Source organism: Heptranchias perlo, chromosome 4 (assembly GCF_035084215.1).
Source record: "Heptranchias perlo isolate sHepPer1 chromosome 4, sHepPer1.hap1, whole genome shotgun sequence".
Classification (NCBI taxonomy): Eukaryota; Metazoa; Chordata; class Chondrichthyes; order Hexanchiformes; family Hexanchidae; genus Heptranchias; species Heptranchias perlo.
Genome location: NC_090328.1, coordinates 60,943,208 through 60,965,670, shown reverse-complemented (window position 1 = coordinate 60,965,670; position 22,463 = coordinate 60,943,208). Strand labels below are relative to the sequence as shown.

At 37.9% G+C, this 22,463-nt stretch overlaps 1 protein-coding gene across 6 annotated transcripts in view; it reads right to left on the bottom strand.

The window, feature by feature from the left end:
- Positions 1-22,463, bottom strand: part of LOC137320967 (dmX-like protein 1) — a 209,858-nt gene that overhangs the window by 56,233 nt on the left and 131,162 nt on the right. For all 6 annotated transcript variants that reach the window (XM_067983005.1, XM_067983007.1, XM_067983008.1 and 3 more), the window contains exons 24-28: positions 20,199-21,277; positions 18,374-18,565; positions 14,263-14,339; positions 12,608-12,735; positions 7,920-8,168 (exon numbers count right to left, since the gene is read on the bottom strand). In XM_067983005.1, coding sequence (XP_067839106.1) covers positions 7,920-8,168; positions 12,608-12,735; positions 14,263-14,339; positions 18,374-18,565; positions 20,199-21,277 — 1,725 coding nt within the window. The remainder of the gene's footprint in view (positions 1-7,919; positions 8,169-12,607; positions 12,736-14,262; positions 14,340-18,373; positions 18,566-20,198; positions 21,278-22,463) is intronic.

The window sequence follows — 22,463 nt, the reverse complement described above, 5'->3', positions numbered from 1 at the left end:
GGTAACTCTCTGGCCAAGGTATGAAGTGGAATACAAGCACCATTTGTCCTAAATGGCTGCCTTTAAAATTAATTACTGTGATTAATTTTTTTCTTATACTTTTGAGAATTTCTGTACTCACTGTGAGGAAGGGAATATCTGGTCAATTTATGGCTCTATTCTGTTTCACAATCTCAAATCAGGTGTAGCACAAACAAATGCAGTCAAACTCTTTTCTGTCTCAACAATACAAGTTAATCTTAACCTCCTCCCAAATGCATCAGTATGAATTTTTCTATTTCCCACACCAGCTATTCTCTCAGGGTCTCTTCAAAGCTGTCCACTTAATACCAAACTGGCAAATTATGGGCAGTGCATTCACATTCACTATGAATTGTATTGAGACTGCCCCAAACCCCTCATACTCAGGACTCTCAGTTGACAAAGGAGACTTTCATCCCATTAGCCTAAGTAGGATGTGAACCTAGTACAAGATCAAATCACAGTGTTTAATCCACAGTGGCACTAAGTCCTCTATTTTCTATCTTTTTGTAAGAAATGCTCTTTCTATAGGAATAGAAATCTTTCATTTTGCAACAAATGTATCCACACGTAAGCCTACACAGACAGATATGTAAACATTTTAATAAAAGTTAAAAAAGATAATAAGTTGTTTTATGGAAGAATTGTGTATCTAATTGTTATTGATCCAATATATAACCAAATGCTTAAAATGAAAGTCGATAAGAATCTTAAAAACGGAAGCTTTAAGTGGTTATGTTAGTTCATGGCTAGATTTCTGATTTCAAACTAAATTTGGCTTGAAGGATAATTTAATTATTTACTTGCACCATGAAAAACATCACGAGACAGATTAATGCTTCTGGCCAACCTTTAGAAATTTCAAACTAGTTTTTTGTAAGACACCAGACAACAGTTTGAAGTTGCAACTGAAATGAAGATATTGCTAAAGATACAAAATTGGATCCTCGGGAAGTCTATCTAGAAAAGGCAGCAGATTATCAGTGGTGAAACTGAAAGATCCCAATGTTTTTAAAAAAAAAAATTAAAAATTAATCAGGAAATAGACAGTCAAATTCCTGAATGGATATAATACTGTTCAAATACTGTAAAGTTCCAGGTAATCGTGCATTTCTTTTCAATAACAGACTGCCTCGAACTAAATGAAAAGCAGACAAATATAACCTCTCTCACCACATACTTAACTTGTGGAATGGTTACTGCACTTTTAAAGCTAAGGTATTCTGTCTGACTGCAAAAAAAATTAAAAGTTTACCATCTGAGCTATCGGAAATCTGTGCAAGTCAAACGTAATAAAATCATAAAATCTACTTTCACAGAATTCAATCAGAAAAGTTGGCTGAAGAATATGCTGGAAATAAGTAATAGAAGAGAAATATGCTTTAATTTAATATGCTGTCCTAAATGCCACGTTCAACAAAATTGTGTCGTGCTTAACTTGGATGCCAGTAAAAATATTGGAATACTAACTGAAGAATTATTCAATTATTTGCATGATCGTGCTCTGAATTTAGGAGAGAGAAATGTACATGAATAGAAAAGGCCACTGCAGAGCAGCTGACTTGTCTCAAAACTAAAAAAAAAATATTGGGCATAATTGGAATGGGACACAATGGCATCTCCTTACACATACCACATGATGCATAGCATGCTCCTCTTCTACAATCAAAGTTGCAGAAAAAACACTTAGCAATGCATTATGTGCTTATTGGACACGTTTAGCATTGTAATAAAATGTTTGATATTTGTAAAACTGTATTAATGAAAAAAGCAATAAAAAGCAATAAATAAGAAAAATATTTTTCTTTCAAGTCAAACAATGTTTTAAAAACTATTAGCTTTGTGCCCCAATATATGATGGCTTTGCCATGTAGGGTCTGATATTGACTTAGCCTCTCAAGTACAATATATTAGTTATTTTGAGCAAAAATCAAGTATTTAACTTCTTCAGGTACAGCAAAAAAGTTTCTATAAGATTTAACACTGACCTTTATCAGTAGTACTCAATTCTTTTAATTAAGCCATTGCTCACATACTATGGGTATAATGTCACTAGGAATGCCTATCCTTTTTAAGAAATATTCATTCTTGCTTTACTGGCTTCCTTTCATACGCTTTATAAAGCTTTATGTGGTCAACTTTCAATTTGGTTTTCAAGTAAGGAGCATAAGGCTATGTGATGCAAATTATAGTAAGGATTGAAAGGAAAACATTTTTTCTCTTCAACCAGTTTTCTCCATTGGTAGCTCTCCCAAAGTATTTTGACTAGAGTTCATATAAGGTGGTATGCCATCTGAGGTATTGGTTGTAATTTTCAGTTCTAGGAAGGTTAACAGGTCTGAAACCAATAATTATATATTTGAGTAAATATGAGCTAGAAGTCATTTGAAATTAATTGCAGGTAAAAATAAACTTTGATCTCACAGATCACACAATGGATATGACACTGCTGGAAAAGTTCTCTCTGATTAATGAGAGTTAGTGAAAATGTAACAGCTACCTGTTGCACGCTGTTGTTATGCCAATTACTTTTCCAGAAAGTTCTGGAGATGCAGATTAGTTTTAAATGTCTTCTTCTCAAGTGAAGTTCAATCTGAACTCAACTTTGATGTGCACTGTTTTGTGCAAAATAAAAGTAACCCAATGATTAACTTATAAAATGAATTATGTTTACCCATTTTAGCAATACAGCAATTTATTCAGTGTGATATGCTGTTATTTCAAATCAAATGAATGCAATATATTATATTGACAAAGTTTAGGTTTGAATTGAGCGATATACCTTTCAAACAATAAACTACAATATGGGAAATATTTCTCTCAGGATAATACAAGTCTGGCATTTACAATGGGACGTGATGAGGACCTGCAGTATACAATTTATACCCCATGACTGGACTTCATTGATAACTTATGTGCAACTAAATTCTGATCTGGTCTGTGTAAGGTAGCATAGTGGTTATGGTACTGGACTAGTAAGCCAGAGTGTTGGGAGTTCAAATCCCATCTTATGTAAGTTATGAATTAAAGTCAATAAATCCATGAAAACTGGTGAATTGTGATTAAAAAACCCACTGGTTCATTAATGTTCATCAGAGGGGGGAATCTGCCAGACCTATCCACTCTCACATACATGCAACTCTTGTCCACAATATATAGTGTAATGTAACTAAGGATGGAACGTGAATGCGGCCTTGCCAGCACCACCGTACCCGGTGAACAAATAAAAGAAATGAGTGTTTTGATGGGAGATAAAAGCCATACCCCATGGATCCACATTATATATCCTGATTTTTTTGAAAATTTGGTAAAGCATTCAAAATTAAATTTGAACATTTTAAATCTATAACACATTATATTGATGTGTAGGTCACTGAGTAGATTTGGAAAACATCACCATCAATAGAATTTTTTTTTTATATATGTGCCATCTGTTCTCTATTACATCACCATGAAACCCCTGAAATATTGCATTTCATGATGACATCGAGTGCAAGGCTCATCACTGCAAAATTTTACTTTAAAAAATGTATTAATTATAATAAACTTTTATTCATTTCAGTTTTAAAAGGACATTATCAGAACTATTCATTGCAACAGGTGCTACTGATAGAAGGGATAAATGTTGAAAACCATTAAATGCTACACTATGAGGTGGAATTCTGCTTAAATGTGTATAACAAGTAGAGTGGACAAAAAAGTGCCACAATCTGGCTGCTCTATTAATTTTGCAATTCGTGACTCACAAAATGAGTGTTCTGGTACTTTACGAACTTGCTTACATCAAGATTGCTTAGGCATGGATTCAACTGTATAATAAAATTTGTTTTGTTTTTAAAATGTGAAAGGGAGCATTTAAAAGCATTAGAAATTCAACTATTATTTTTCATAAGTACAGACCAAAGCAACAGCATTATAAAAGCAGTAATAAACCAAAAGTATGAACGGTCTTCACATTTTGTAATGGCTTCCTATGCACAGATGCTAAATAAAAGACTCAGGTCCTATTTGTCTTGCCTGCTGCACTTGCAGAACACGCAGGATTGAAGATTGTAAGAGCTTTTGAAAACCCCACACAATCCATGGAGTACATTACTATCTGCTGTTGGCTATGCTCAGGTAAGCATCTTCCTGTCAAAATAGATAAGTATCAATCTGTTGCTGGAAACACAAAGGCAATACAAAAAGAATTACGAATAGTGGATACTGAACAAATGTTTATCATGCATTGTTTTTATTTCTGTGAATATAACTACTTGCATGCAGTAAGGTATACAGTGGTTTCCATGGGTCGGTACTAGGACCACTGCCTTTTTTTTTGATATTATATTAATGACTTGGACTTGGGTATAACAGGGCACAATTTCAAAATGTGCAGATGATACAAAACTTGGAAGTGTAGTAAACAGTGAGGAGGATAGTAATAGACTTCAAAAGAAAAACAAACAGACAGGCTGATGGAATGGGCAGACACATGGCAGATGAAATGTAACGCAGAGAAGTGTGAAGTGATACATTTTGGCAGGAAGAATGAGGAGAGGCAATATAAACCAAAGGGTACAATTCTAAAGGGGGTGCAGGAACCTGGGGATGTGTGCGCACAAATCTTTGAAGGTGGTTCGACAGAGAAAGTGATTAAAAAAGTATACGGGATCGTGGGCTTTATAAATAGAGGCAGAGTGTATAAGAGCAAGGAAGTTATATTGAACCTTTATAAAACACTGGTTCAGCCACAACTGGAGTAGTGTGTCCAATTCTCGGCACCGCACTTGATGAAGAATGTGAAGGCCTTAGACAGGGTGCAGAAAAGATTTACTAGAATGGTTCCAGGGATGAGGGACTTCAGTTACGTGGATAGACGGGAGAAGCTGGGGTTGCTCTCCTTAACAGTAGAGACGGTTGAGAGGAGATTTGATAGAAGTGTTCAAAATCATGACGGATTTAGATAAAGTAAATAAAGGGAAATTGTTTCATTGGCGGAAGGGTCAGAAACCAGAGGACACAGATTTAACCAAAGGCGACACGAGGAAAAACTTTTTTATGCAGCGAGTAGTTATGATCTGGAATGCGCTGCCTGAAAGGGTGGTGGAAGCAGATTCAATCATGGCTTTCAAAAAGGAATTGGATAAATACTTGAAGGGAAGAAAATTGCAGGGCTATGGGGAAAGAGCAGGGGAATGGGATTAATTGGATTGCTCTTACAAAGAGCCGGCAAGGGCTCGACAGGCTGAATGGCCTCCTTCTGTGCTGTAACCATTCTATGATTCTAAGTGCTGGGTTACTGCCAAAATAGAAATAAAAGTAAGAACATGGATAGTAAACACTTAAATTTGAAAAAACAAAATGTTTATTGTTTTTGAAAGGCTGGAAAATCAGAGTAAACCTTTTGGAGCCCTTAATTTCATTATCATATTCAAGTTTAAAAATATATATTTTTATAGACCTGAGACCACACAATTGGTAAGGAGAATAATGGATCTCTGAGACCATTGTCAAACTATCTTTACCCCAAATAGTTTGTGTGCACAATTGTAAAAATAACCTGAATATACCAATTCTTGTGATTCACAATAATTATCGTGAAACAGACCTGTGCAATTTCTTCAGAAAACATCTGTACATGTTTTCCTGTGCTGAATAAAAAATGGATTCTTGGGAGTGATAATAAGACAGAGGGTTCAAGGGACATAATGTGTAATGTCTGAGTGGCCTACAGCCATCAACTTTCTTGAAATCACTAAAGTATGCATTATAAATATACAGTTTACATTTTACAAAAGAGTTTTATTTCAGTTTTGTGCCATCAGTATGAATATAAGCCATCAACATGCTCAGTGATAAAATTTATATCGAGAGGATTAACTATTGCAACATAAAAACTGTAGAATATTGAGAAATAATCTACAGCTCATTACTAAGAAATTCTATGCCCGATATGTACAGTATAACAGACCAGTGAAGATGGCCTGAGAATTTGAGTCTCCATAGTGAAATAAACTAAGCATTGTACTTTTTACAGTTTTGTATTCTGTCTACATTACTACCAAGGATTAAAAAAAAAGTTACATTACTTCCTTATCCAATGCATAAATTTCTCAAAGGTTTTCAGTATGAAGTGAGGTGCTCACCACTAAAAATAAAACTTGCCTATTTTATTTGAAGAACTTGGGCCTAAAATTTCTAAAGAAAAGTTTGCTCCTATGGAAAATTATCCCTATCCCATTTTGTACAATATTCTACACATGTTCAAAAAAAGCATCCCACCTTTCTTTAGTGAGGTTTAAAGGGGTCTCAATTAATCTTTCTATGGGTTTGTTACTTACATATATGCCCTTGTTTTTCTCTCCCTGCCTGAGCAACACACCTCAAGGTTAAGAGAAATGGGAGACAAACTGGTGCTAAGCCTATTCTGCACTAGAACCAGCTCCTAGTAGACACAAAACAGAGGTCGAGTAACAATTTTCTCACCTATTATCCCTTCCTTTCTTGTGGAAAGGTTGCTAGGCTTTTGCTCAGCTCTTATCCACAGCAGTGCAACTAAGATCAGGAACTCAGTGTAGTATGGCATTAAATCTGCACGGGTGCTACAATGCACTGTACTACCTGCCTTTTCTTCATGTTCAAATATATTACTTGCATTTATTATTACTGAATATTGAGGGAAACCTTACATATATTGTTTAATGCTTGAGGACTTTATTGGTAACATCTCTGTTTGTACACACATATCCTAATATCCTACATCTCCTAATGACAAATATTTTTAATATATTCTTGTGTGGGTAAAGCTGACAACTAGTTACAAAACACAATTATGTGGGGTGTTCAGAATACTTATGTAAAAAGATAACAGTATTTAATCCACTGAGTTCCTTCACTTCACTATTGTCAACTAATTTTATCAGCATCATCAGTGCAGTACAACAAAATGATTTGTGTGTGTATAAAGCTCAGTTTAAAATGTTCTGGGAGCATTAAGCTAAAGACTGAAATGCTATATCCAAACTTCTGAATGCCATTCAAACTGGAAATGGAGTAAAAATAGTTTGCCCAGTTGGGCGATTGATCTTGGCAGTTTTAAAATAAATTAGTTCCTCACAATGAATTGACTATTATTCACAAAATACAACACATTGCTGCAATAAAGAATTTCTAGGATAAAACTATTTTGGAGTATATATTATTTTTAAAAATGTTCTTACAGTAAGCAGAATACTCAACTGTTACTTCACAGCAAGACAAACAATATCTGATTTAGTTGTTTATTGAGTTTCATTTGCTGCATTAATGTACTGAAAAAAAATCTAATAGTAATCAGTCACATTTTTTGACAAGACACTTAAGCAATGAAGTACAATTAAGGAAATTCCAAACAAAAATAATAAATATTAAAAAGACTTACACATTGCACTAGAGAAAACTTTTTGAAGGAAATTATCCTATACATCATTAGTCAGTCAATGTTATTTAGATAGTTTTGTGAGAAGATACCTTACTTATCAGATAATATTGTTATTACAGTTTTTTGCTCTTCCAATGATTACAGGGATGAAAGTTTCAGTTTTGCTCTCGGTAATTGAAATTACTTCATTTCTAAATAAAAAGTAAAACGGCGAATGTTGCAAAACAGAAAATGCTGAAAATACAGAGCTGGTCCTTCAGCAATCGAAAAAAAGAGGACAGGTTAACATTTTGCTTTGAGATTCTTCGTCAGAGCTGATCTAATTTGCTGAAGGTTTCTAAATTTAATTGTTAACTTGTCATCTCTTTCCAGTATTTTCATGTCATTTCTATTTTGCTGTTGCACTGGCCAGCATACATGCTGCTGAAGCATATCAAATCAGAAATTTTATACAAATATCACTTACATTTTTAAGGTGACAAAAAAGTGAACGAACCTGTAACAGGCTTAAGCTGAATTTGGCTCTTCACAGGTACACGGGCACCTCCACCAAAAACTGCGGCCCACATTTTGCTGTTAAGAGGATGAGCTACAAGGCGAAAGAGCTCATTGCTGGAATGTGTTCCCAAGCCATGAACAAATAGACTAAGGTAAACTGCTGTCAACACCTCACAGAGTAGGACTGTCAATTTGGGCTTGTCTTCATCTCCAGCAGAATTTAAGAGATGAATTAGCTCCTTTATACCTGTGAATTAGAGTATTAGGAAATTAATGTATTTCAGATTCTTTGAGAAACTCACTCACTTTTTTTTTAAGGAACATCTATCAGAAATATTCTTTTTTTTTCATTTGTTAGTTCTCCCCAATCTCTCATGTCTTAAGGGGCAGCACGAGTGGCCTGTTCACAGGTCAGTTCAACTTTAGGCTGTCCCAAGTACTGGTAAGAATTGGTTCCCAACACAAAATCCCAACCTCAGACACACAGTCATGGTGAAGTGCTATATAGAGGGAGCAAAAAATCAAGAGTCATTCAGACAGGGCCACTGTTGGATACCTCAACATTATAGAGCAGCATCAACAGAAATCTGGGTGCAAATTTTCAGCACAGGTCTCAGCTGCAGAAGGTGTCTGGCATGGGGAGAATCCAGAGGGAAGAAAACTTAGTGAAATTAAGCTTAAATTGGTGTACTAGATTTGTGTTCAAGTGATTGCTTTTGCTTGGAAAAGCTGCCAGAAGATTCACTTCAGGTAATTGCAGGTGAAGATTACCCACTTGTGTGATGGGACTGAGTAGTTGCATGATTTTTCCCTCCCTTTCTATGGGAAAGTGCTGGACATCTGCTTGGTGCCTCACCATGAGATCGTGCCAAGACATCTTCCATAACACACTTCAGCTCTGTGAAATGGTAAGAAAAAAATGGTGAGTTGCTGATGGCACCTGATATCATACCAGCATACTATGGAGCCAGAAGTCAGAAAGGAGGCCATTTGGGTACTGTGGTGATGACCATCAAAACTAATACCAATTTACTGTGGACTAATCTGTTGAAAAACTAGCTAGCCATACTGTTGAAAGCTTGATCTTGTTTATGTGCCATGACACTTATCTCTGTTAATTTAGCTTGAGAATGGATGCCCATTGAGGGAAACTACAGTAAACAGGATGAGATACAGCTGCAGAGCTCGCAACTACAAATCTCTACATTTGTCTCTTGTATGCACCTGTAAGGCATTATCTATCTATTATTTGATATTGATGTCATTGGACAAGATATGCCTTGACAATCATTGTACAGAAAGATTTAACAGCCTCAAGAATCTTGCAGATTTGGCTGCTATCATCAGCCCAATATAACATTGAGCCTGAATTCTATCACTTATAGGTAGGAAGTAGCAGTCAAACTTCATGAAGCAGTGTTATCTGCTTCATGAATTGTCCAGAGTTCTGTGGAACAGTGCAATAATGAAAGATGGGTCAAACACTTCCTCTAGTTGGCATTTTACTTGATTTATGAGGAACTCCACTCTTCTTAATAAAACAAAGTGATGCCGGATTGTTATCTTGAAAGGGATCTTGATAAGTCAATTACTGAGGTATGGATAGATGTGAAGAGGTGCAATAGAAGACAGCTACCAATATGGAAATTCTCTTGGGTACTGATCATAAGCTAAATAGTGGAATTGACAGGTTACAGTCTACTATATTGACTCACATTGTCTGTGGGATTCTTGTATATTGGTGTAAAAATATGTATTTTTAAAATCTAAAGCAGCTAGCAGATCTTGAACTTTTCAGAATGAAGCAATTTAAAACACTTCAGGTAATGAAGGACGATGTAGACATAGAAATACGGCAGAGGGACTGTGATATATGCGAACATATTAACATTGAGCGGGAGGAGGTATTGGCGGTTTTAGCAGGCCTAAAAATGGATAAATCCCCAGGCCCGGACGAAATGTATCCCAGGCTACTGTGTGAGGCAAAGGAGGAGATTGCGGGGGCTCTGACACATATATTCAGAACCTCTCTGGCCACAGGGGATGTGCCAGAGGACTGGAGAACCGCTAATGTAATACCATTATTCAAGAAGGGGAGTAGGGAAAAACCGGGGAACTACAGGCCAGTGAGCCTAACATCAGTGGTAGGAAAATTATTGGAAAAAATTCTGAAGGACAAAATTAGTCTCCACTTGGAGAAGCAAGGATTAATCAGGGATAGTCAACATGGCTTTGTCAAGGGAAGATCATGTCTGACTAATTTGATTGAATTTTTTGAGGGGGTGACTAGGCGTGTGGATAAGGGTAACGCAGTGGATGTGGTATACATGGATTTCAGTAAGGCCTTCGATAAAGTCCCCCACAGGAGACTGGTCAAGAAGGTACGAGCCCATGGAATCCAGGGTGCCTTGGCACTTTGGATACAAAACTGGCTTAGTGGCAGAAGGCAGAGGGTGATGGTCGAAGGTTGTTTTTGTGACTGGAAGCCTGTGGCCAGTGGGGTACCACAGGGATCGGTGCTGGGTCCCTTGCTGTTTGTGGTCTACATTAATGACTTGGATATGAATGTAAAAGGTATGATCAGTAAGTTCGCTGATGATACAAAGATTGGTAGGGTGGTAAATAGCAAGGAGGATAGCCTCAGTCTGCAGGACGATATAGATGGGTTGGTCAGATGGGCGGAACAGTGGCAAATGGAATTTAACCCGGAAAAGTGCGAGGTGATGCACTTTGGAGGGACTAACAAGGCAAGGGAATACGCAATGAATGGGAGGACCCTAGGCAAGACAGAGGGTCAGAGGGATCTTGGTGTGCAAGTTCACAGATCCCTGAAGGCGGCAGAACAGGTAGATAAGGTGGTAAAGAAGGCATATGGGATACTTGCCTTTATTAGCCGAGGCATAGAATATAAGAGCAAGGAGGTTATGATGGAGCTGTATAAAACACTGGTTAGGCCACAGCTGGAGTACTGTGTGCAGTTCTGGTCGCCACACTACAGGAAGGATGTGATCGCTTTGGAGAGGGTGCAGAGGAGATTCACCAGGATGTTACCAGGGCTGGAGCGCTTCAGCTATGAAGAGAGACTGGGAAGATTGGGTTTGTTTTCCTTGGAGCAGAGGAGGCTGAGGGGGGACATGATTGAGGTGTACAAAATTATGAGGGGCACAGATAGGATGGATACTAAGGAGCTTTTTCCCTTCGTTGAGGGTTCTATAACAAGGGGACATAGATTCAAGGTAAAAGGCGGGAGGTTTAGAGGGGATTTGAGAAAGAACTTTTTCACCCAGAGGGTGGTTGGAGTCTGGAACTCACTGTCTGAAAGGGTTGTGAAGGCAGGAACCCTCACAACATTCAAGAAGCATTTGGATGAGCACTTGAAATGCCATAGCATACAAGGCTACGGACCAAATGCTGGAATATGGGATTAGAGTAGACAGGGCTGATGGCCGGCGCGGACACGATGGGCCGAAGGGCCTCTATCCGTGCTGTATAACTCTATGACTCTATATGAGTCAAAACTATTCAACCTTCTTGGGTCAGTAAGTGAAACCCTGAGTTTTCTGGGTCCACAGCAACCTGAACGGACTGAAAAAGCAGCCAATTTGACATTTCTAGAGCCAGAGGTTCCTTGGTAAAAACACTCCAACTCTTGAGAAAGTTATTCGCCTGAACTGCAGTGTTCATGTTAAAAAAAATAAAAATTATTACTTCACTCTGCTATTCCTATGTAAAGAGCATCAACTGTAGATTGTTGCAAGAGTTTGTATACACTGTATTTTCTCTGGTGGTGGAATAAAGAACATGGGGACACAATCTTCAAATTAGAAAAGTACTCTTTCTTTCCATACCTCCTTCAAGTACATCAAACACTCATGGTAAGCCTGCTGTTGAAGCTTCAAAAGACTGTCCACCAAAGAAAGCTACTTTCCATGAGTGTTAGTTAGTGAAAAGGATCTGTAACAAGACATGCTTAAGATATGAACTGAAAGCTTGCCAAGAAATACTGTGAATGCTGCAGATCTGAAATGTAAACTGAAAATGTTAAAAATACATAGCAAGTCCATCAGCATGTGAAAAGAAAATAAAAAGGTTAATATAGTGAGTGGTGATCCTTTGTCCAGCTCTGATGAAAGGTCTTCATCCAAAACATTAATCTAATTTTTCTCTTTTCAGGTGCTGACAGGCCTGCTGTGTATTTATACCATTCTGATTTTATTTCTTAAAACCAGGTGCTGGTCTCAACCAATGATCTACTCAACCAACTTAAATGTGAAAACATATTCAAGGCTAGATATTAATGCTGATTACTTACAAAGTTAAAAGCTTTGAAAAGAATGTGCTTAAACTTTACAAAATGAGTTTTCAAAGGATGGACCTAAAACAGGAATAAATGTGGAAGGAGCACAAAACTGTAAGGGTGAATATTTGTACTGACAAAGCAACAAACTGCTCTTGCAATAAAGAAAAAATACTTCCAGAACAAGGATTAATCTCCGAGTTTAGGACCCATATGGCATCAATTTCTAACTATTGTGGTGATTTTTCCTCCCACCTTCAAATTTGGCCAACAGCCTATTTAGTGGCACGTGGAGGTCGAATGAATGAGAAAGAATATTTTCAAATTAAACAACAGGCTATTTTCCTCACTGAACAAAAGGAATAATAGTAAATACCTATAGCTTTTACCTGGCCATTTGTCAGGGGAAGTATTGGGAGTTACCGTGCCATCTAAACTTGCTGCTCTGTTTGAACGTTGCTGTGTAAACAGAAAGCTCTGATAGACCATTCCAGTGAACTGGTTTGCAGATGAAGAACTGAGAGAGGTAAAACACAAGTTTATTTTCTTCATTGGAACATTAACTGACTTAGTCATTTTGAGGATCATCAATTAACATTAAAGTCTCAGGCAGAGGAGGAAAGTGTGACGGAAAAAGAGAAAGACAGAGTGCTAGACAGCGTGCGAGAGAGCAAGTGATCACAAGGTACTTAAGGATGAGGAAGGCCAAAGAGATGGCGAGAGTGCGTGAGTGAAAAGGAGAGAAGATAAAGAGAAAAGAGAAAGTATGCATGCAAGAGAAAAATCACGCACGTTTGGGGGGGGGGGCGGGGGTGGGGGTTGTGAAAGAGTAATATAAAAGTGGGGGGAGTGAGACATTAACAGATAGGGGGAATAGAGATGGAGGGGTGGAAGAAACTAAAACTCAAATATATGCTTGCATTTGCAATCCAGTTTGTTTTATGCACCGAAAGATAAGAGCGCACTGAGTTTCATTATGGGGTAGAGTATGTGAAGGCGGCACAAGTTTGGTTTGGGGAAGGGGAAAATAATGCATGTAGATGTGACTGGATACTGGACAGGAAGGTAAGAAATGGAGCCGGTAATATAAGTAGGCCAATGAAGGATAGGCATGGTGAGGGAGGGAAAGTACATCTGAGAAATAGGAGAATAGAGGGAAGGCAGATGAGAAGAGATTCCAATTACTTCTAAGGAATGAAAAGTGGAGGAAGGAAAAAATGCATTAATACATAAAAGAACAGTAGCAAATAAATCCAATGAGAGGGGGAAGTGAGAAGGGAGAATATGACCACTCAACTAAGAAAGAGAAAGTGACAGAGAGGAGGACAGGGTGAGGAAGTGGGCTAACTCAAGAATGGGATGGAAGTGATACCATAAACAGGCAACAGGAGGGTAGAAGACAGAAAGCATATATGCATCTGCACAAGACCGAGCATGATGCACATCAGATAAATTTCAAGAGATCGATAGATAAGGGACAAGAGAGATGAAACAATAAGGGAAATTTTAAGATTTCTTGGTACTGTTCTGAGTAACCGGAACTTGAGAAGCCTTCTGTATAAAGTTTGGAAGAAATCATATTCAATGTGGATCATCTTGACCAGAATTAACTGCAAACCCAGTATGGCTGAACCATAAACGGTACTTCAGCCAGCTAACACAGACCAGTAAATTGGAGGTTCAGTTAGTTTTATGCTGATTCAGCTGAGATAGCAGTAGGAATGGTGCATTTGGCCTCAACCTTCTTTGGGCTAAAGAAGGGAAAGTCATCCAGGGTTCCTGTTCCTGATTGCTACCTGCTGAAAAGTATATGCGGGTGGATACTGGGTGAGGACAGGATTGGGGTCCACTCTGATGCCACACCAAAATCAAATAGTATTTCAAGACTCATTGTCTGGGCTTGCATGTGAAGAATAGCCACTTGGTACAAGATATTGGATGTTGCCTGGCAGGAGTAAATATCTTCATAAACGGAGGAGAAAGGGAAGACAATTGGTTAAAAGAAAACAAAGGCTTCACCTCTATAGACTGCATTTACACTTACCTGTAACTGTGGCCATCACAAAGACACTGGTAGAGGCATGCAGACAGAGAAGCTGCTACAGTGTGCATTACATAGATCTGAAGGGAAAAAAAGTTGCTAAATATTCAATTGAGGCAACAGTACAGCATATTTGTGGCTGCTGCTCACGTAACTACCAAAACAAACTCCAAACTTCTATTTTAAGCACACAGTGTACAAAAGTTTTGTCAGAAGATGTGAAGTTACCTAAATAGTTTCTAATTGTGAGATTAAGTACAGTATGCTTCATTCACATTTTAAATCTAGTAGAATACACTAACGAATATAAGAAAGCCATTTGGGTTACCTGGACATTTCATTCATAGGAGCTAATTCAGTTGTAAGTACAACCCTCCAAAAACAAGTAACTAGTGAGTCAATACAAGATTGTAGGTATCAATCTTGTGGGTTCTTTCAGTTGTTTACAGCTCCAAGGCTTGAAAGCTGCATGTGCCACTCCTGGAACTAACAGCTGCAGTTCCCATATTAATCAGACCAGAAAGACCATTAGTGTCTACCTACATAGTAAAAGGTAACTGAAGAACAAGTAAAATAGTTACACCAAAAAGATATTACAGTTACCAGAAAAGGCATATTGGTTTTATTCCGTATCTTTTGAAAGTTAAATAGTAACATTTTCAAAAGGAACAGTGTTTACGGGAAGAAGCTACTTATAAATCCAGATAAAATGTGAATATTAAATTGGAGGCATCAAGTTAGTTCATGGGCAGGATCTAATCATAAACTCCACTCTCCTACTTGTAGAAGATTCCCACCTGTTATTTAAGAACATAATACTGCATATCACAGAATACTATGGAACTGTGGACACTTATTGAACTAGGCTAGAAAATCAGTGATGGAAAAGAATAAAGCTAATTAACATTTAGTTGAGGATGGCACAGAAGTGAATAAAACATTACCTCAAATAAAAATATCATGCTTTTTGAGATAATGTAATACAAATAAACTCTCCAGTACTATAGGATCTTTTATGTCCACCTGAATCACCAGTACATGCAAACAGGGCTTGGTTTAATGTCTCATCCAAAAGACTGCACCTCCAACGATGCAGCGATCCCTCAGTACTCTACTATAGTGTACGGAGATTACGTTCCAGATTATATGCTCATGACAGATAGGCATACAGAAACCAATGGAATGCACAGGTGACCAGTGCTGCTGGTGAGGTTGGTGGGGAGGATGTCCGTAACAGGTACTAGGAGAAAGCGGACGTTGTTTGGGAGGGGTGGAGGATTTGTACAACTAAATGGCTCCAGATAACCCTACAAGCCAATGTTGTAACAGCCAGGGTGATCGGACAACAGTCCAATGATTACCAGTGTTCTGTGCTGGTAGCCTGTGCGGTTTTGGCTGGTTGAATTCCAGGAGTATATCGGTGCACTCTTGGGGTCCTCGAGGCCCCCATCTTCACTCTCAGGTAGACATAAACGATCCCATAGCACTATTTTGAAGAGCAGGGGAGTTCTCCCCAGTGTCCTAGCCAATATTTATCCCTCAACCAACATCACTTAAACAGATTATCTGGTCATTATCACGTTACTGTTTGTGGGACGTTGCTATGTGCAAATTGGCTGCCATGTTTCCTATATTACAACAGTGACTACACTTCAAAAAGTACTTAATTGGCTGTAAAGAACTTTGGGATATCCTGAGGTAGTGAAAGGTGCTACATAAATGCAAGTCTTTAATTTCAAGTCTTTCTAAGCCTTGGTTTGCACCGAAACTCTCTGGACTTACTTAGTGGGCATGTCGCCATTTGGGGACAAACAGAAACTCTAGTTCCTGGTTTCCATTCAGAACATGGAAAAGACTGCTAAAATGAATGCTCTGATAATTAAATAGCATTTAAAATCCCAGTTCAAAACAAGCTTAGAGTCCAAATTTTCACTTTTTTTTCTAAATTAAAGTATGGTGAATATATTAGGCTTATCGGTGCTATGGAGTTTGGTTCATTGGTGACAGAAACCTAGACACTCTCGCTGAAATCATCTCTCAAATTATTTGGCAAAAATTAAATGGAGGTTTTACCAAGCCAGTAACTACTTTGCAACAAAGTAAACTTGAACACAAACCATAGTCAAACTGCCAGCAAATCCCATTTTCTACTCACTGATTGTTAACTTAAAAAAAAGGAACTATTAGAGTTTTGAACCCTCTTTGCAATCTATACTGTAAGAAGCAAATTGGCTTGCAAAGAGTTTAGACGCAAGACAAAAGTTGCATCAACAGGCAGAATCCAGTGCATAATCTATAACAGGTTTTATTATCCCACCATCATAGTGGCAGGTAAATGGCTGGAACCACAAAAACATAGGGCCAGAAATGGCTTTTAAAATAACGGTGAGCCTCACAGCGCTCACCGTTATCAGTGGCAAAATCGACGAGCAAGTTCCTGCGACCACACATACGCAGTCAAATGAGGAAATCCGGAACTTGATCTTCCTGGTTCACTGGCAATCTGACAGCTTTGTGTTAAAGGGACCTCACCAGCTGCAATCAATGGACCAGCACCAACTTGCTCTCCAGCTTAGTTAGAAACTAACTAATCTCGCCACAGAACAGTTCCGCTCAGTTATATCAGGTCTAAACTAAGTTTTAACAGCATGGCAAGTTTAATGACTGCCAAACAACTCTTCTGGCACTGAAAATTAAATTTAAATAGTTTGGCGTCTCATTCATTGCGATTTTAATAGTTGTTGAAAAAAAAATCAAAATTTAAAAAAAAACTTTTGCTTTGTCTCTTATCTCTGTCTTTTAATTCGATATTTCTTACCCTTTTTATTTCGCTGTCTCTAATTGATTTTACTGTTGTAGCTTTCACTTCCTGGTTTTGACTCGTAGCTTGCACTTCAAGTTTTTGACTCTTCGTGGCTTGTCAACGATGCTACAATCTGATTGGTCAAGGAGAGAGCGCGCTTCTCTCGTCGACCACGTAGGTCCTAGGGTCACGGGGGTGAACGCTGGACTCTTTTCAGGTTCGCATTAGAGGAAGTTCCCACAATAAGTTTGTGGGCGAGTATAAATCTATGGAGTGGTGAGCGCCATTTGTTCACCACTCGGAGCAATTTCCGGCCCATAGTCTTCAAATTTTATTTTTAATTCAAAAAACGATCTGGGGCAAAGTTATAAAAGTGATGTGTGAACTGTAAATAATTGTGGGTCGTCATTTAGCTTGACTGTACCCATTTTAAAAAAAAGTTCCTTGCTTATTCTGAGTTTTGGCGATGTTCAAAATAAGTACACAGAAGCCACAAAACTTTAAATCAATGCCAGAGTGAGTAAGATAGTGGTTTGCAGCTCAGTGTTGGCCAATGGTGAAGAAGGCATTCGGCATGCTTGATTTCAATGGTCAGAACATTGAATACAGGAGTTGGGATGTCTTGTTGAAGTTGTACAAGACATTAGTAAGGCCACACTTGGAATACTGTGTACAGTTCTGGTCACCCTATTATAGAAAGGATATTATTAAACTAGAAAGAGTGCAGAAAAGATTTACTAGGATGCTACTGGGACTTGATGGTTTGACTTATAGGGAGAGGTTAGATAGACTGGGACTTTTTTCCCTGGAGAGTAGGAGGTTTAGGGGTGATCTTATAGAAGTCTATAAAATAATGAGGGGCATAGATAAGGTAGATAGTCAAAATCTTTTCCCAAAGGTAGGGGAGTCTATAACGAGGGGACATAGATTTAAGGTGAGAGGGGAGAGATACAAAAGGGTCCAGAGGGGCAATTTTCTCACTCAAAGGGTGGTGAGTGTCTGGAACGAGCTGCCAGAGGCAGTAGTAGAGGCGGGTACAATTTTGTCTTTTAAAAAGCATTTGGACAGTTACATGGGTAAGATGGGTATAGAGGGATATGGGCCAAGTGCAGGCAATTGGGACTAGCTTAGTGGTATAAACTGGGCGACATGGACATGTTGGGCCGAAGGGCCTGTTTCCATGTTGTAACTTCTATGATTCTATGAAAACATTGGATCCAATTGGCTGCAATATACATTTTATTTGTTACCAAAAAGTAACATTTTCAGATCTACAACACATTGTGATATGTGTGTTAAACCAACACCAACCTGGTTATTTCTGATGTCTGGATGTGGAGGAGAATCAAATTCCACAATGGTGTGCACAATGTCATGAGTAAGGTTGCTCAGATGGAGTATAGGGTTAGCCACCACTATTTTAGCACTTGCAGTGCAGGCAAACAGGAGGGGTATCGATGCAAGTTGTAGCGAAGGACTAGTGGTCTGTTTCACTGAATGCTCCTAAATAGGAAACATCAAAAGATTATGGTTGCCATTCATAGAGATTGAAAACCTGTACATTTTTTAAATTAATTTTAAACTTAGGAATATGCCGACATACTTGGACCATTAAAATGAGTTTTTACTGATTTCCACTGATAAAACACTAATTTTTTGGGGGGTGTAAATCAGTAAAAAAAAACGATTTCTTCTCTAATTTGAGAACACCCCACTCATTGTATTTTCACCAAAAATCAGATTTGGAGACATGTGCACAGCACATCTGTGACACCAGCACTAGCTGCACTAGATTTCTGATGCAAAGCATATGCATTTCTGGACCAGATTTTCAGTAGTAAAAAAGAACTAAGGCTACATAATTTGGATTTTTTTGGGGGACCTGGATCATCCTTAGGTACTGCTATAAGAACTAGATTCTTCACATTCAGGCAAACATCAGTCTTTCATTGCTAGTTAGGTATGGAGCAAGGATAGCAGTGCACTGTCATGGTTACCACATCAATAGTCTGCTGAAGACTGAGGACATCAATCACAGGCTGACTTAGGTCTAATACCAAGGCATTGTTTGCCAAAAGAAATATTGCAACTGTTTCTTTGTGCATAATCTCCAATAACTTTTATTATACCACTACCATAGTAACAGGTAAATTGCTGGAACCACAATTAATAGATTCATAAATTTTACTTTTAATTAAAAAAAACTATCTAGGGGCTGAGTCAAAAAAGTGGTGCCCATGAACTGTAAATAATTATGGGTTATCATTTAGCTTTACTGTATCTTTTAAAAAATCATTTACTTGTTTCCTTGAGTTGATATTCAAAAAAATCATTTAAAAAAATAATTTTTCTGAATTTACCTGGGGTTTTTTTTTTAGTGCAATTTTTTCTCTCTCCAACACTAAAAATAAGACCTGAAATACATGGTTTTTCATTTGCCAATAAAAACTTACTAACTATTTCCATTTTTTTTCCCTGAGGGGGAAAAATGATTGAGATCTATTTGGTACAAACATTTGAATAGCTAAAAATGTCCTCAAATCTCAAACAAATGCATGGCTTTAGAATTATTTAGTCTTTGACAAAATTACAATAATTCTTAATGATATTACTGATACAGTTTGAATGTGAACAGGATGTAAGAATTGGAATTTTCCAGTGACTTAAAAAAATTGATAGCATAGTATCTGGCAATAAAATTGACCATGTGAAATGTGCTCATTATTACAGAATTGTTGTGAACTGACTGGTAGACTCCAATTTTATACAATTCATGCCCAGTTTTACAATCTTTCAAATACTAGGCAATGTATGTCAAATTTTGAAATTGGAATTTTAAGCAATGAAAATTACACTGAAAATATGTAGTGCAGCAAGATCCAATAACGGAGCATTTTGAGAATTTAACACTTGCTCAGGTAGCATCCTGATGCTCCAGTATGTTGTGCAATGGAATAGTAGAATGCACCTACAATTCTCTATATTCCTATTCTATGCACAACATCCATAGAGGTGCCAACCAGATAAAATACCCCACAGGGAGAGAAGCAAGGGAAAATTAGTCAAATCCTAATTTCAACTTGAGAAAGTCATTGTACAGAGGCCCGAGAACATATATACATATAACGAAAAATACCTGTTGTGATTCCTGTAAAAGAAGAATCAACTCCATCCTGACCGACGCTAAGCCTCCACCATGAGACCCATGAAGACTACAATAGCTAAGAAACATCCTTAGAAGTGGCTGGTTTTGCCGAAGCCACAGTCTCCTCCTCTGCAAATACTCTTGCTGGTGCAATGCTTTTTGTTGGTCAATGGTTCCATTTTCTGCCTGTTTACTGTTGGGTACTTCATCCCAGATTCCTTCAAAACTATCTTTCATATCTTCCAGATCAACATTGTAATTACATGTTTTCTGTAGGGCCATAATTTCTCTCTCAAGCCAGTTGTATAACTGGTATCTGAGTTTGCCACCATCAATCTCATACCCAGTAGATAATGTACGCAGCTCTGTTGTAAGTATCTTCAAGCAAGCTCCAAATTTTAGCTGCGCTGCTATGACATCTTCTGATGGACTTAAAAAATCATCAGCTGAACTGGAGGAATTTGTATTACAACAACATTTTTCTTCTACCTTCTCAGCACTGGGACAAGGTGGATTTATCTCCTTCATTGAAAGGCCAGTCTCTTCATGTTCATCTTCTTTATCACTATCCCATTTTAATTCCAAAGGCTGTTCCTCAATAGTTAGAGAGGATTGGCTCCAATCAAAACTAAGGGATGAACTGGATTGTCCATTTGACAGCCAATCAGAAGAGGCTTTAGATCCCAAACCATTTACTGTTGGTGAGGACCAATCAAAACCCAAAACCGTGTGTTTAGATTCTTCTAATGGGGATGATAGTTTAAAAGTCAAAGAAGAACTTCCTTTATTTTGTAAAGTCTTTGACTTCATGGTGACTGCTGGCATTTTAGACAAGACTTCAAGGGCTAACATTGGACAGCCAGCTTTAAAGTGTGCATTTGCCGTTGTAAAGAACAGCCTTCTTTCAACTAAGCTGATCTTATCCGCCAGGCCACTTTCCACAGTTAAACCCATTTGTGACATCATCTTCTCTGAAGAAGCAAAGTATCGTCGCAACAAAAGAGGATGGGTTCGTAAATAGTTGTAGAAATTAAATACCCCAGGGTTGCATGAAGCAGACTTACTGCATTCTGAAGAGAGATTACAAGGAGATTTTGATATATATTTTGATATATTCTCAGACATCAATTATTATTTTATTAACACTTAAAAACCAAGAGCTAGTTCTAAATCTTAATTAATGCTAACATCTTCAATAACCACTAACTTTTAAACATAAATGAGCTTTCTGACATTAAGCCTATTCATTTTATAAGGCACTTCTCATGTTAGTTGATATATCAGGTCCAAAACCTTTAATATAAATTTTTTGTTGAATATTTTATACCTCCACATTCTTTCCAAATGGATTTTAGATAGGAGAATGACATAGAAAACTTCTAACACAAATGCTACTTCACAGTGGAGAAAGTATGAACTATAGTTTATTTATCTATACTTTTTTTATACATAAAGTTGGTTGACAGACAAGATACAAAGTTACAGTAAATGGGTGTTGCTCAGACAGGAGAGGGATTAGAAGTGGTGTATCCCAGGGGTCAGTGCTAGGTCCATTTTTTGTTCTCATTATGTACAAATGGCTTGGGCTTGGGTGCAGGGAATACAATCTTGAAATTTGCTGATGGGCCAAAAATAGGAGATTTGACAATTGGTGAGGACACTAAGACTTTAGAAACAGACAGAAGGCAAAGTGGAGTTTTAATAATTCAAAATTATGAAGGATTTTGATAGTGAATAGAGAAAGATGATTTCTACTAGTTGGGGAGTCAGTAATTAGAGGTCATCAATGTAAAATTATGACAGAGTGAGGAGAGGGGTTGGGAGAAATTTCTTTAGAGATTAGGATTGGGCTCTTCTGCCATCAGTACGATCTGTCCACTCAACGGGAGACTATTATCGTTGAAGCACTGAATAATTTGCCATAGGAAATACCATTGCTCCTTGAAAGGAAAATTGGATAAATATTTGAAGCAGAGAAAGATACAGGCTTTGGGGAAGTAGGATTAGTTTCGGATTGCTCTAGCTAAGAGCTGGATTAAACACAATGGGCTCCTTCTTTGCTGTAAACGTCTATGATTGAAAGTTTTTTTAATATATTCGTTCATGGGGTGTGGGTGTCGCTGGCACGGCCAGAATTTATTGTCCATCCCTAATTGCCCTGGAAGGTGGTGGTGAGCCGCCGCCTTGAACCACTACAGCCCGTGTGGTGAAGGTTCTCCCACAGTGCTGTAAGGTCGGGAGTTCCAGGATTTTGAC